Source organism: Gastrolobium bilobum, unplaced genomic scaffold (genome assembly GCF_033153095.1).
Source record: "Gastrolobium bilobum isolate Gb01-03AN ecotype WA unplaced genomic scaffold, APGP_CSIRO_Gbil_v1 utg41201, whole genome shotgun sequence".
NCBI classification, from domain to species: domain Eukaryota; kingdom Viridiplantae; phylum Streptophyta; class Magnoliopsida; order Fabales; family Fabaceae; genus Gastrolobium; species Gastrolobium bilobum.
This window is the reverse complement of record NW_026896352.1, coordinates 146,711-162,509: the sequence shown is the minus strand read 5'-3', so window position 1 is coordinate 162,509 and position 15,799 is coordinate 146,711. Positions and strand designations below refer to the sequence as shown.

The 15,799-nt window shown below is 32.8% G+C and overlaps 1 protein-coding gene across 1 annotated transcript; it reads right to left on the bottom strand.

The window, feature by feature from the left end:
* Positions 1–6,887: 6,887 nt before the first annotated feature.
* Positions 6,888–15,181, bottom strand: LOC133299263 (probable mitochondrial-processing peptidase subunit beta, mitochondrial). The gene is made up of 9 exons (XM_061498702.1): positions 14,429–15,181; positions 12,556–12,720; positions 12,248–12,385; positions 12,003–12,154; positions 11,800–11,908; positions 10,417–10,515; positions 9,243–9,308; positions 7,351–7,458; positions 6,888–7,254 (listed from the first exon to the last, which is right to left on the bottom strand). Exons 1-9 carry the CDS (start codon positions 15,077–15,079, stop codon positions 7,168–7,170), a joined length of 1,575 nt encoding a protein of 524 aa, XP_061354686.1. The 5' UTR covers positions 15,080–15,181; the 3' UTR covers positions 6,888–7,167.
* Positions 15,182–15,799: the final 618 nt, after the last annotated feature.

The following is a 15,799-nucleotide window of genomic DNA, read 5'->3' as shown; positions in this document are numbered from 1 at the left end:
ATAGGTAGTTATAGGCTATGTGTAGCATTTGGTGTATGTTTTTTTTTCCCAAAGAATCAAATTGCATATTTGGGCTCCTCAAGAATAAAAAAGATCTTCTAATGCTAGTCATGACCCACAATGTGAAGGAACAGATTCATCACCTCATGTTCCACTTCCATCACCACAATGTTGAATATTATATTCAGTCATTGATTTTGGATAGTGATGTTGTCAATATCGTGAATTTGTTGAAGGTTTTTTATATAACAGTTGAGACATAGTTTATGTTATTGTTGTTAAATATATATCGTTCTATGATTTTGGATAGTGTATGAAATTATGCACTTTTAATGTTGTGATGAATTTATATATCTTATGCTTTTAATTATTGATTGATTATTATATGGATATATATATGCTAAAATGTAATTATTACATCATTAGAAAAAATAACTAAATGCACAATGTATTTTGGAGAGTAATAAATCACCTTACGTAACAAAATTTGAACAAATACTTTTTTTAAAATATTAAAATGTTAAATTTACATATTTTGGCGGGTAATAAATCGCCTTAAGTTGACTATAAAACCACCTCAAATGTCATTTGGTTTAGATATATAACCACCCTTGAAATCACGTCAAAATCTTGACATTATTATTGTGGTGTCAACACCCGCATACGAAACTGCATCAGAATGTAATTTGGAGGCAATTTAACTAATCATCCTTGAATTCATGTCAGATTCTTGCTTTGGTAATTGTTTTAATACTTGCCTCTGTAATCACCTCTGAATATAATTTAGAGGCAATTTAACTAATTGCCCTTGAATTCACCTTAGATGATTGCGGCATTAATACTCGCCTCTCTAAAAGCTCAAAATGTAATTTGGAGGTGGTTTAACTAGTCACCCTTGAATTCACTTCAGATTCTTGGTTTGATGATTGCATCGTTAATACCTACCAACAAAACCGCCTATATTTGTGCTAAGGCTGTTATTCCACCTATTCATCAAAATCGCCTCTGATAGACCTTTCAATGGTGATAATTGTGACGGTTCATGAACCCTCGGTAGCATCAAATAGTGGTGGTTATTCTCTTCCAAATAAACTTAAGTTGATGGCTCTTTGCAAATCAAACTATTTAGGCCTTTTCATAATTTATGAAACTGGGTTGATGCTTATGAACATGATATTATGATGCTATATAACATTAATATATATATTCTTCTTTTCCTGATGATATGATACTAAGTTCTTTTAGTAAAACTAGACATCTTTGGTAGATTATTCAACTGATTGAATTTATGATAATATCAAATTCATATTTGATATTCTATAAAGGATGGCAGAGATGGAGGAGAGCTTAATGAGAGGGATCTTAATCAAGATCACCTCCTTGATAAATGAATATATCAATTAGAATGTGTGGGGACTTGACAGTTCACCCGCTATTACCCATTTTGACGGAGTTCATTTTGAGACTTACATTTTGCTATCTTTATTTTATCAACATTGTTGATTGTGAACTGATTTTGAAACTTGTTTTGGATGTTAGGATTTGAATAAGGTTAGATTGAATCTAAAACTTTAAATATTTATTTTGGTATGTAGATCTCATAACAGATTCATAATAATGATGGTTTATTTATTTAGATTGCAAATTATGATCGAGCTTAACTAATCCGAGTTAATTGTCTTGAACTAGAAGTGAATGATTCATATTTGTTTGAACATTACACCGATATTTCTATTGGATTGCGTTGTATGGTGAATATAGGAGGAGATTATTGGATATACATTAATAATATAATCCAATAATATGTTCACATATAAGCCCAAATAGATGAAAGCATAGTTATTTTGATTCATATGGGCTAGAGTCAATAGCTTGCATTATCTCTAAGATTTCCTAAGCTGGAGGTAATTATTGAGTATTTCAAACTCAATACATCTTGATATAATACTTCAAACATCTCTAAACCCTTCTCTCTGAAACCATAACCTCTAACAAATCAATGTGGGAATTAAAATACCGAAGAAATTTGTATCTATTGGTGCTGCACGTGCGGGCCTAGTTCAATTTGGTACTGCTCCGTGGACCCCACGTATATCAAAGCCATTCAATAAGCAGTTGCATGTGATTTTTTAGAAAAAAATTTAATGAAAACAATGGGGGGAAAAGTCTTTAATCCAGTTTTTTTTCTTTTTTTTGGTAAACAAAAAGAAAGTCTTTAATCCAGTTTATATATGAGATACATTCTTTTTATTTTATCATAATATATTTTTCTGAACTTTTAATTCCGTGTTAAAATCTTTAACAATCATTAACTTTCAAACAATCCGACATACACTTATTTATATATAGATTTCGTATCACATATATGTACACATTTTCACTATCTTATTATAAATAGTCTCACATCATCATTTTATTCACACTTTCATTCTGATTCTGCCACCAATAATAATATAATTAGAGGATGTGACTTGTTATTAATGGATAGCAAGCATTCTCCTTAATTTATTTTAAGAATATACAAAGGGCAAAATGGATCGTAATTGGCTTGTTGGTCCATTTGACCCACCAAAATTGATGAGTTTAGTAATATTTACAACTTATTTTTCTAAGCACACTATTTTATCCTGTCCCATATAAACTACTTGTAGGTTTTGGTGGAGATGCGTCAGGTCATTTTCCTTCTGTCTTTATTTATTCATCTAACCCATCATTCTTGTTCATGTTTTAGACTATGATAGGCTGGAAAATCTGCAGTGGAAAAGTCAGGAAGGAATTAGAGTGGATCGTTGTTTCGTACAAATCTTTATCTTAACCTTATTCGGATTTAAATATCTTCAAACTTTCATTATTATTATTCTTCACCTATGGACAAAATTAAAAGAATTCTTCAAATCTGATTACTACTTGCCATTGTCATGTTACCCTGAATTGAGAGTAATGCTTTTTTTGTGCTCTTCCATTAAAATATTGTTAATTAACCTACATAACTTATCATTTTTGCTGAATTTTAAAAAGTTAAAGTAATAATTATTCTTCTATTATTTTTTTAAGTGTGTTGATCCACTGAAATCAAGTAAGTTGATTTGAACCTATTTTAAAAAAACTTATCAATCTACCCATCTCATTTTTGTATTGACCACTAACCGGTTAAAGTGAGTTAACTGAGATTGTCATCCACGTAATGTTAAAAATTCCTCTCTTGTTTATTTTTCTTTTCTTTATTGCTTTTACTTTTTATTTGACTTTACTGACCGTTAACCCCAATTAGTTTAGAATAAAAATTATATTGATATAAGGAAAAAAATTACCCTTATGTTACATGTGGTAACTTTATCTCCTACACACTCTTCGATAACTGTGCCACTTTTTTTTCAGGTGGTAGGATCTACAAATTTATCTCTATAACATGAAATAACTTATCTCCTTTAATATGAGATTAATAAAACTCTTGATATAAATATAATTGTTGTTATAGATTAGTGAACTTGGCTTCTTTCATGGTTCTTACTACGAGACAAAACATTCACAACATGGAATATATCCCCGGTTTTTTTTTTTCCAAATAACAACTATCCATCATTGCAACTTGATTCCCCCGCATTTGGCATATTCACTTACTCACCTACTAAACTTTATTGTCACCTTTGTACATTCTGGAATATTACACATCATTTACATATATTATATCTTCTTTTCTTTTTAATAAATTATAAGTATCTTCTACGGGAGGTAATTCTGTTTAAGATGGATTCATAATTAAGGCTTTAAACTATCTAAACGATAATACTAAGAATCATCGAATACATGTTCTTATCTTCGCCTGTTCAACTTTTATGTGTCAACTCTTCGTTTGATACTAATTGTTAATATAAATATAATCATATGCTATGTCTTGATGCAAGAGAAAGGAGATTTGGCCATTTTGCTATTGCACTCTCTCTTGAACACTTCAGAACTCGGCATGTGACACACCACAAACCTTTCTCTTTTGTATTTTTAATTCTTAATTATTATTATTATTATTCTGAATTCTTGACATTAATTAAATTAGACCAAAATCACTATAAAATAAAATATATATTCTATTAAGTTAAAGTTGTATTATTTATTGATTTATTTATTTATTAAAGATATTTCAATCGGTTCATCATTTCGCGACTAGTCTGATTTGAAGCGAATCCCAGTATTAAAACTTTAACTCTTTTCTAAAGAAAATATTTCATAAGATCGAACACATATTCTCACTTCATCTGCTCAATTTTCTATACTTTTTATTCTTTTGACTTCTACACTAGAAGGGTCTAATTTTGTTTCATACCAATCGCAAGGGCAAAATACGCATAAGGTATCGTGGTATTGAATTTAGAGAATAAAAAGGTTTCTGAATTTTATTTCTAGTTTTCACAAAGCGTATAAGCATTTCCGCGCCAGCTTTGACTGCGGAAAATGGTTAGTACGGAAGCAAAATAATTGAGTAAATTAAATCAAATTTTAGCATGTAGGTCCGCTCTAAAGCATGTTACAGAGAATATACTAAAATCCTTTAATTCATCATCCATCCCACCAAAACATCATCATTTCCAATTAAATAAATAAAAAGTGAATATTTATTATAATTAAAGGAAAAATAAATAAATAGACACTGTCATTAGATGCCATGGTATTGAATTTGGAGAATAAAACCTGATGGTTGAGTATTATCCATTGAGTATAGTATTGAATTGAAGTTCATATAACTTCAACAAAATCTTTTAAAGATCAAGTTTTTACAAAAAGTTTTAGAACTTGTTTTAAAATCTCAATTCACTCTTTTTTGAGTTTGAACTTTGAAGTAATTAATAGCGTCTACATGTCAAAAATCTCACCAAACAGGAATTTAATTTAGCTTATGTACGCCTCGAATTTGCTTCGTGATACATATTGGACATTTTATGTGAATATATTCTCGTGTCATGAGAAAGCAACAGATTTTTGCATTCAGTAGAAAAAAAAAATACTTTTTCATAGGAACGAAAGTGTGTAAATATTCCATTACAAAAAAAAAGTGTGTAAATATTGAGCAAAGATATTCTCAAGAATCATTTTTTCGTGAATTTGTTTTTTCAAAATCTTGAAACAAAAATGAAAATTCAGAAGGTCCCGAAAATCCAATAGTATGAATATATTCGATGAATCAAACACCATAAGGGCTGTTTGGTAGGGGGCAAAAAAAAATTGGCCAAGAAAATAGGATAAAAAAAATAATATGGCCATATTTAGTAGGAGAATTTGAAAAAAACTGGCTGGGAAAAAAAGCGAATGGGATAGAAAATTTTGCCATGGATGGGGTGATAAGTTTTTTTTCCTGTCGGTGACAAATCCAGATTGCTTTTGTGTGACGAAAATACCCTGCATCAAAGTACATTTCTCAAACCTCAGCTAATGAGCCCTACTAAAAATTGGGGGTCATTTGGTAATTTTGATTCTCTTTCCCATCAATATTTTATAATTATCTAAACATAACATCAGTAAAACTCACCAAACTTTCTCGGTGAAATTTTGACATATCAAACACATTTTTTTAACCTTCCCGATCAAAAAAAATTGACATTTTTTTCTCAAAATTTTTTTATTCCCCGTAAAAAAAATTTCTGCTACACCAAAGCTCCCTAAATGTTTAGGGTTGACTTCAACAATAATTATTTCCATCGTACAAATTACCATTTAATTGGCGTCTCTTCATGTCTGACACGACCCAGCACAATTTTTTATGTATATTACGACAGTAGTATAGAATAAAGTAATTAACTTTACTTTATATTTTTTTTCAAAAAAGTCTGTAACTACATATAAAAAATTATACTTACATTCACACTACTCATAAAAACTAAATTTAACTAATATTTTACTAAGCAATTTTTTTACCATTACATTTTCAAATAACATGCAAATCTCGCCACAAGTGAAATTCTCAATATCTATTACACGGAAATATTTTTTATGCTCTAAGACCACCCAATGATTTGGTGCTCCCTCTCACAACACTAATTTTTTCTTTCCTTTTTTACCCCTGCTATTTTTCGTCTTTTTCAATTTTATCCTCCCATTTATACTAAGGGACCACCTAAAAAATGATAGTCCCGGACCACAATAAATCCTCTCCTATTATACACTCTTAAATTCAACTAGGTCCAAGACCCAAATTCAACCATTTTCTGACCTTAACCCAAGTTACAACCTAAACCAGATAATTTGTCCTTTTTCGGCTCTAATAATCATCCATAACATTATCCCGTATTTACTACTACGTCTGCTTACCTACAAAGGCCCATGTCTCAAAGGTACTGTCTCAAGATGACAATTACACACATATTGTGTGGTAATGTTTCCAAAAGAAAAAGGTAGACCGAAGGAAGACACGTCGTTTCGTGAATATAATGGGCTTTAGTGTTTGGTAATGTTTCCAAACGCAAAGGGTAGACCAAGGGCAAATCTAGAATTATCACTCGCAAGAGACGTTTAGATTAAGACACAAATAATTTATATTATATCTATATAACATGTTTCCTCACACCTTGAATCTTTTTATAACTTGAAGTATGAATAATATACAGGTCTGCTATTTTATATTTAAACTTTTACGGAAAAAATGGGATAACAAGGTTCAAACTCTAAATTACTCGGTTATAGATCGACTCTGATACCATCTCATGAATTAACTCTTCCAAATGCTTAATCGTGACACAAAGGGTTTATATTACGTTTGGACGGTATTGATATGCTCAGTACTTTAGCATTATGTGAGAAGAATACAAAATCATATATGGGTGAAAATAAATCAATTCGAACAGGCCACTACTAAATCTCTTTCATTAATTCTAAGCTTAGCTTCACTATTTCACGATTTAGCGGGTTAGGAAGCTTGGCCTCATGTTCTGGGGAAACAATGGCAACTTTTTGCCCATAAAATTTTCAACAAGTGTTACGAGTAGAGCACAATTACATCACTCATAACAGCTTATTTATTTTTGCAAAAATGTTACAAAAACATACCTATAACAAATAAATAAAAAATGACGGCCAGAGCAGCAGCTTTCCGGAGACATGCAAGGTGCAAATTTGAACAAAAATGTGCTTGGCCAGATCTCCCATAAAATAGAAATGAAGCAGAAACAGAGATGAAAACTAATAGCGGTTCCAATATGTTCTGCGTCTGAACCAGTTGTAATCAGGCAAACGCTGAATAGGTCCCATGGCAGCAATTGCAATATCCTGAAAGGGAAAATATAACATAAGTTCTGAAACTGAAACCCGAGAAAAGCACACAATGCTGTTATCACTGAATGAGTTATATAGTTCAAGAAAGACCTTGTCATAAATAAATCGGTTTGCAACACGCTTAATTGTGCTTGCATCAACAGCATCAATTCTAGCAAACAATTCTGCAAATGGTATTCTTCTTCCGTAGGTGAGTAGCTGAAACAACCACAAGGGCAGATATAAATAAATGAAATATCAAGTTGTAGCAGTATATTTTCTGTATAGCAATAGCATGATACATATTCAATTATAATCCTAGGGCAACAGATAATAACCTTTTAGTATGACAAGCTATTGACCACGGAAATGTCTAGAGACTCATCTTACTAGGCTTTTTTTATTTATTTATTTAAATATAGTGTGCCTAAATAAGAAAGGTTTTATATACAGTCCAGTTCAAACTGTCAATACTAAATACTTAAATATCATTGTTTCTACATACAGAAAGATATAATCACGCCGTTAAACAGATTTCTAATTTGAAAATGAAATTACCAGTTATAGAGGCTTGTAAAGAATATGTCATTGATTTACTTACCAACACCCTTACTATATAAATAGCACCATTTTCCAACACCACCTATGTTTATCAATAGTAATGGCTTTAATATCAACTATCACCATTAAGATTTAAAGTCACTGAAAAATAGTAAGAAATAAGATATTATTTTCCTATGATAAAGTATAAACCTCTAAAGCTATTTACCACTTTAGTGCAAGTTGATACTTATTTATCTGTTCAGCGCAGAGTGAACAGTACAAGTAACAAGTTGAAGCGGCTATAGAAACATATACCAAACAAGACTTAAATTAAAACCATCCAAGTAAGGACTGACATGGTTAAATTTTTCAATGAATGCATGCATAAAATATTTTAATTGCATGTACTAAAAAAATTTAGTTTTTAAGAAAGTTAATGTAATTCTTACATTGCAACAATTTTTTTATTTTAACTTTAAAAAAGTGACTTTTAAACATTTAAAAAACTAATTAATAAGAATAAATTAAACAAATATTTTACCAAAATTTATTTAGTTATTATTTTTTAAATTTAAATTTAACAATTTTTTTTTGTAAAATATATAGTTAAAAAGAATTTGTGGTGCAAAAAAAAAATCTTCTGCAAATTTCTAAAGTATTTTTATTAAAGTTATAATTTTTATAATAAAAAATAGTTGGTTTAATCTGTTTTTTTATTCATATAACTTTTAATGAAAAAATAATGAATGTAATATTCCTTGCATGAAAGAAAAAATAGATTTTTAAAGATTTTTATTCAACCACAAATTATTAAAAATAGATTTCTACTTTTGTGTATTATTAATTTTTTACACACTTTGAAAGAAAAACGATGATTCACACGAAACCATTTAGTAGAAATGGTTACGAATGAGTTGGCTTGCATTTAAAAATATTTTCATATTTTTTAATTTGACAAGAAAGTAAAGCGATGTAGTTATAATACAACTATCTCATTCGTAACTTCTTTCAGAAAATCTCTTTCGTGACAAATAGCACCGCTGTAAAATAGATTCCTACTTACATGCAATGCTGCAAAAATATTTTTTATAACATTAGTTTTTTTTCTTTTAAATTAATAATTATTCAAAAAGAAAATAAATTAATGCACCAAAAAAAGAAGAAGAAGAAGAAAGTGTTAAAAAAAATTCACGTGTGCATGCATTCAAAATATAAAACCATGAAAGTCAGTCATCTGTCAACGGACATAGCATAGTTTTAACAAAGTGTTGGCTGCGGACACAGACTTATTATTTAGAAAACTAAAAAGTAACAAGTAATAGGTCTATTTTGTATTAAACAGGCTAATGATATTCTACATGCAATAAAGTGGTAAATAATTTTATTTACACCTGTAAAGTAGAAAAGCCCTCTCATCCCCCTTTTATTCATTATGAAGTTGAGAGTTAAGATTATTGTACCTGACGCCCAATATCTTCGGCTACTGGACTTGTTCCATCTATGTGGAGCAGGAGAGAAGATTTCAACTGTAAAAAACACAATTTTAAGTGGCTACAGCACAATAATAGTATACAGAAATAAATTGAGTAAAGCAACATTTTAAGCTTTGCTTAATAAATGCAAAAGACCAATATAATGAAAAAAACCGAAGAAAGATTTAAGCAGAATATAGGTTCTACGGAGGACTCTACATATCTAGGGATCCACCGGCCCTTTGGAGGTACAAAGACTATTTACTAGGGCTAGTTTACTGTGTCGTAGAATGCGTGTACATACATTGTCAATGGTGCAAACCTTGATTTATTCATAGTTAGGCATCTATCACATTTTTTGGGAATGCTGTGACTCAGTCAACTTATTTCATCTTTTCAAGTTTCATAACATACACCACTTAAGTGAGGGAATGATTGTATCCTGAGGACACAAAAGCAAAATTTTAATCTGAATGTTGTAACCCAGTCAATTTATTGCATAACATACACCAATTGGTGAGAGTATGATTTATATTGGGTCAACTTCAGTAAATTTTTTATCCAGTGTCTACATTTTTTAGGAAGTAGCAATGTCAAATTGCATTGCCACAATAAAAACATAATTGATAGCTACTGCACGTGAATTATATGTAATTAAACGAGTGAATAAAATCGCTCAGATGTTGCATTACCATTTCATATGCGATGAAACATGTCAGCCATAAATTAATTTAATTTGAGCGTAAAAAAACTTGGCATCATAAATAGAGAGCCAATAACAACGTATTTCATTTATCTAAAACTTTCATGACTCAAAATCTCCATTTCAAATAGTATGCCATGGCTCCCCTGAGACATTACATCCAATCAACATAAGTGACATTTACCCCTTTATTAGGCAAAAAGATACTTCAAATAAAACAACTAAAGAATTAGACTTTGAGAAACCAACAATTTTATGTTGCATATAAGTTCATCAAAAACCAATTGCAAGCAACTCATCCAAGCAGAATGCATAGTAAGTGAATCATTTTTAGGTGCAATACCAAAATCAAGTGCCAATCCATTTATCATATCTTGCAAGCACAAGCCAAATTCCTTTTTTTCACATTGAATTAGCTGGGCAGGAATCAGTATGTAAAATAGGAGAAATGGTGCCCACCTGATTACGAGCACGCGTAACATCATCTTCTGAGACCCGATAAGCCAACTTCGTTGTCTCGTACATTATTGCATAGCACAAATCATCCAAGCAATCCTTCTGAAAGATCAAATTTAAAACATGGTTTTATCAAAGAAGAATTTAAGATACAGGGGCAAAAAAAAGTAACAAAAAAACCTTCTAGGGGCAGAGAATGTATAAGACAATTTATCCTCTACGCAACTTAAGCATAACGTTCTTTAAAAAAAAAAAAAAATTCAACACTGCCTGCACAGAAAGTAATTTATATTGGACACAACTAAGATTAACATACTTGGTTAATGAGAAATGTGAGTGTCAGTGTTACATGACACATCTTGTGCCATGCCATAGACACAAAAAGTTGTGTGTCCCACTGAAAAAAAATAAGGTGTGGGTCCCACCTTTTTGTGTCTATGGCATGACACAAGATGTATCATGTAACATGACACTCACATTTCCCTTGGTTAATATATACAAAATTTCTCTCCTAACAAGTGCAAGCTTGTAATGAAGCACATCCATCATTACAAATAGTGAAACCAATTCTTTCTGATTCACAAATAAATTAGAGAAGTTCACAATGCTACAAAATTCTGAAGCATGTTAAATGCCAGAAAGGTTAGAGAGTGATGAGTAGGTTTAAACTTCATCAAGTGATGTGTTCAGTCAAAAAAAAAAATTAAATAAATAGTTTTATTTCAACTAAACTTTAGCTGCCAGGACTGATGCATCTTAGTTGAGATGACTAAGAACCCTAGGTGTGAAGCATAGGTTTTTCTTTATCTTCTTATATAATTTAACTTGATAAGACAGCTTCAACTATCCCAATATAAAAAATACTAGACCAACATTCTACGCACTTTTCTTAATCACATTAAATCTTAGCATTACCATCTGTAGATCCTATTCACAGCCCCAAAACAGCATCCTTAATTGCTTTTAAGTCTAAAAGTATAAATACCCTGCATACTAATCATTATATTTTCTCCGTTAATGCTTCATTTGGTTTAGGACTTGGGGAAAACTGGGGGGAATAAGAATAAGGACCAAAAGAATTGGGAGAAAATTGCATCTTCTTCTGTTTGGGAAGGAAGATAAATTTATGGGGAAACTGGCATGGGAGCCACATGTTTTCTGCACCAAATCGGTAAGCAAGAACCGGAAAACTATTGTTGTTGCTGTCCAAATAAAGTCTTAATGATTATAAAAGGAAACTAAAAAGCCATTGGAAGTAAAGAGGAAAGAAAAGCAGATAAACAAAACGGTAATTATGGGGATAAAAGTTCATTTGTTACTGGCAAATACTTAGTTTCTTGTACTCAAGTCTACTGTAATGCATTGTCAAACATGTACGATTCTCACCTTAGCAACAGCATAAACACCAAAAAGACCTGAATCCTTGTAATTGGTATTGAAGGCCATCATGCTTTCAGCAACTTCATTAATGCCAACTCGTTGCGCTAATGCAGAACTGTTCACAATTAAAATTTACTCAATTATGTGACTATGAGGAGTTCTCCATTAGTCTATTTTTGGGGGGGAAAAGAGGTTCTCAAGTGGTATACCCCATGTGCTTTCCACCTCCAGCTGTCTTATTCCAAGAACCCAACATGGCTTGCATGACCATCAGGGCAATCGAATCTGGATCCGTCCAAGCTGCGCCTTCAAAAGCTACCGCAAATTGTGCAAGGGGAATATCATCATCCAACATTCTAACCTGTTCTTGGAATAAGTACCAAAATAGTGATTAAATTTTACTACCAAGATGGTTTTATATGCGCTCAATATATATATTTTCTAATAATCTTGCCTCAGAACCCGTAAAAATGGTTGGTTCTTTTGCAACTAATTGAGAAGCTGTGGTGGGATCCGCTGACAACTTAGTAAACAATGTTTTTACTTGCTGGACAATATCTTCATGCTTGACAGCTCCAGAAGCAGCTATCACCTGAGAAAGCAGACCCAAAAAAATAGCCATGAGGGCACCTGTCTATTTAGGCATTAAAATATAATTTATATAGAATAAAAATTACAAAATAACCATGTCCTAAGAATACTACCGCATCCATCACTAAAAGATGATATATACAAACAGGAACAAAATAATTTTCTGCACACCATCCTAGGAGCCGTGTAGTGTGTCTGTATGTAATTCTGTAGATGATCTTTGGTGATTGTCTTAATATTCTGAGCAGGTCCAAGAATTGTTCTACCAAGTGGAGTGTACTGGAAAGCAGTTGCATGTAAATGGTCAAAAATTACTTCCTCTGTTTGTCCCTCAACCTACAAGCAGTTGCAAATGATAAACTAATCAGCACAAGAATGAGAGCCTGTTAAAACCAATTTAGGAGAAAAAAGGCAGCCGCAAGGGAATAAACACACAACACACAGACACACAAGAATTTATTAATTGTTCTCATCACATAGACACACACACATAACAAGTTAGACTCCTATAGTTCTACGGGTTGGGATGTGGGGATGGAGTGGCTGTCGTATAAGTTAGTAAGTAAACAAACAAAATCACAACCCAATTCTAATTCAAATTCAAACCTCATACAACTATGTTCCCAACAAGAGAACAAACATCACCACTGAAAATTAGAACACAAATTGACTAAACCCAACACATATTGTCTGACAGTTAATACTTACCTACAAGCTAGACATGCCTTTACCAGGCTTAATACCCATCATGACATTAATGAGAGAGCTAAGGAATACTACCAACAATTACTCCTTGGTTACTGTGCTACACGTAAGAAATTGGACCCCATTTCATAATATCATGATATGAAAACCACTTTGAAATATAATACAAGTAAATGCAAAGATATAAACTTACCAACTTACTTAAGTTAAAACACTCAATAGGGTGTGTAAAATCAAAATTATCTTCTAAACCCAACAAAAAAAGGTTGAACTAGAAAGAAACAACAGATCTAGGGTGCGTAAAATTTACATCGCTTGCAATCAGACACAACCCATAACCACAAAACAATGGGTGCACTTTCACATACACAACTCAGTTCACCACTCAATAGCAACAATAATAACCCAATTATCACAGGCCTAGCCACAATAAATTAGACGACATTTCCTCAATTATTCCTCAAATTTTATTTAAAAAAAAATCATTTCCAATTCAAAAACAAATTAAATTGGAGGCCATTTGATCAATTACAGTCGAATTTGAAGCAACAAAACTCTTCCACACTCAAATGACCAAAAAACATATACCCTCTATGTTTACAAACAAAAAATGTAAACCAATTAAAAAACTTGCAATTCCAATCCCCAACATTCCATTACCTCCACCATTTCCCCCACCATTTCCCATAATTTGAAGCCACAAAAAAAAAAAAAAAAAAATGGAAGAAGGGGGGAGGGGTGGCGTAGGAACAGAAAATCCTGAAATTGAAACCCACATTATATATAGGGAAAACTTAAAAAAAAAACCCTATCAGTTTTCTCAATTATCACTTACCTCTAACAAATTTTTTGAATCATTTATACTCTTATTTAAATTTTTTTATCACTTAGCCTGACTTAAAGTTTCTTTATCATTTACCCATCTCACTTATGGGGGTAAATGATAAAAAAACTTTAAGTTAGGGAATAAATGATTCAAAAATTTGGAAAGGGACAAATGATCTCGAGGAAAGTTACAGGTATTTGTTTTCGAAGTTTTCCCTTATATATACTCTTCCAAACTCAAATACAACGAAAACCAATTCCCTTTACATAAACACACATACAACCACAAAATAATAATAACAGTAATAAATAAATAAATAATAATAACAACAACAACTTGCAATTCAAATCCCTATTCTACCATTTGCTCCTCCATTTCCCATAATTAGAAGCAAGAAAACTCTTCCAAACCCAATTGCACCATAAATCAACACCATTTAAGATTAACACAAAATGGAGGGTGAAAATTAAAAAATAGAAAATAAATTGAAACCCCCCCTACAATGACCATTACCTCTTCCATTTCCCTTAGAATCACATCACGCTCCCGGCTAATCCTGTTATTATCAAACTTAGAATTCTGCAATATATCAGCCAGAATATCAAGCGCCTTCGGCACATCCTTATCAGTGACTTTGGCGTAATACGTTGTTTGCTCCCTCGACGTGTACGCATTCAAATGCCCTCCCATGTTCTCTATCTCTTCCTCAAGTTCCCTGGCAGAACGCTTCTCCGTTCCCTTGAAGATCATGTGTTCGACGAAATGCGCGGTCCCGTTCGTCTCCTCCGTCTCGAACCGAGACCCGGCGTCGATCCAGACGCCGACGGTGGCAGTCTTCGCGGCGAGGCTTGACTCCGTCACGACGCGGAGGCCGTTAGGTAGGGTCGTTACGCGGGTTTCCGGCGCCGCCAGGACCCGGGTGTGGTCCGAGAGGGTTGGGATGGGTGACCCGTATTTGAGAAAGCGCGGGTCCGGATTTTCCAGCTGGAGGAGCTTGGATTTCATGGCCTCGGCGAGGCGATCGTAGATCATGACGTTTGGAGGAGGAGGGGAAGGAGGGGAGGAAGGCGTGGAAAGTGCCGCGGCGGTTGAGGCGGATCTGACGGCGGAGGAGAGGGTGGAGGCGCGGCGGCGAGCCGCCGTGAGGAGGTGGTTGAAGGGCATGCTGGCGGGGGACCTGACCGGAGTGTCTGGTCTGCTGTAGTGAGAGACTAAGAAAAAAACTTTTGTGAGATTAGAAAAAGAAAAAAGAAGTGTTTAGAGTGAAAAGGGGTTACTTTCACTGTTTCACGTCCTTCTTGTTAGGAATTTCTTTGACCAATATATATATTTTTTTTTTTTGGTATAATTCGGTAGTATCCTGGTTTAACCTTTTCTAATTACCTTCCTCTTGGATTACGGCTCGAACACGGATCCCGAAGGCCGCCACTTCTTTATTAGAACAGTGGATGCATTGAACTTCTTCATTTGAAGAGAGAAACACGTCCTCTAGACCCCAAATTTTTTTTAAGAATTTGTTTAAGGCAGGGTTTAAATCCCTGACCCAAGCAACCTTTGAAAACTCAGTTATTAACTAAGCTACCATTGGGAGTTAGAGTGTATAGAATTTTAGACTTAGAGTGTTATATGTGAATACAAATACACTAACTTTACCTTAGTGAATTCTATTTTAATATTTTTTTTCTTTCTACTTTTTATATTGAGACCATTCATTTTTCTATGATTGGTGGAGTGTTTTTATGTTTGGGTTATCCATGATTTGTTGTGTTTCCTACTCACTTCATATAATATTATTACTATTTTCATTCTCTCTCTAGAAAAAACTCAGAGAGTTTTCCCAATACTACCATCAAAGATGGTTTGACACACACAGTATCATAGGCT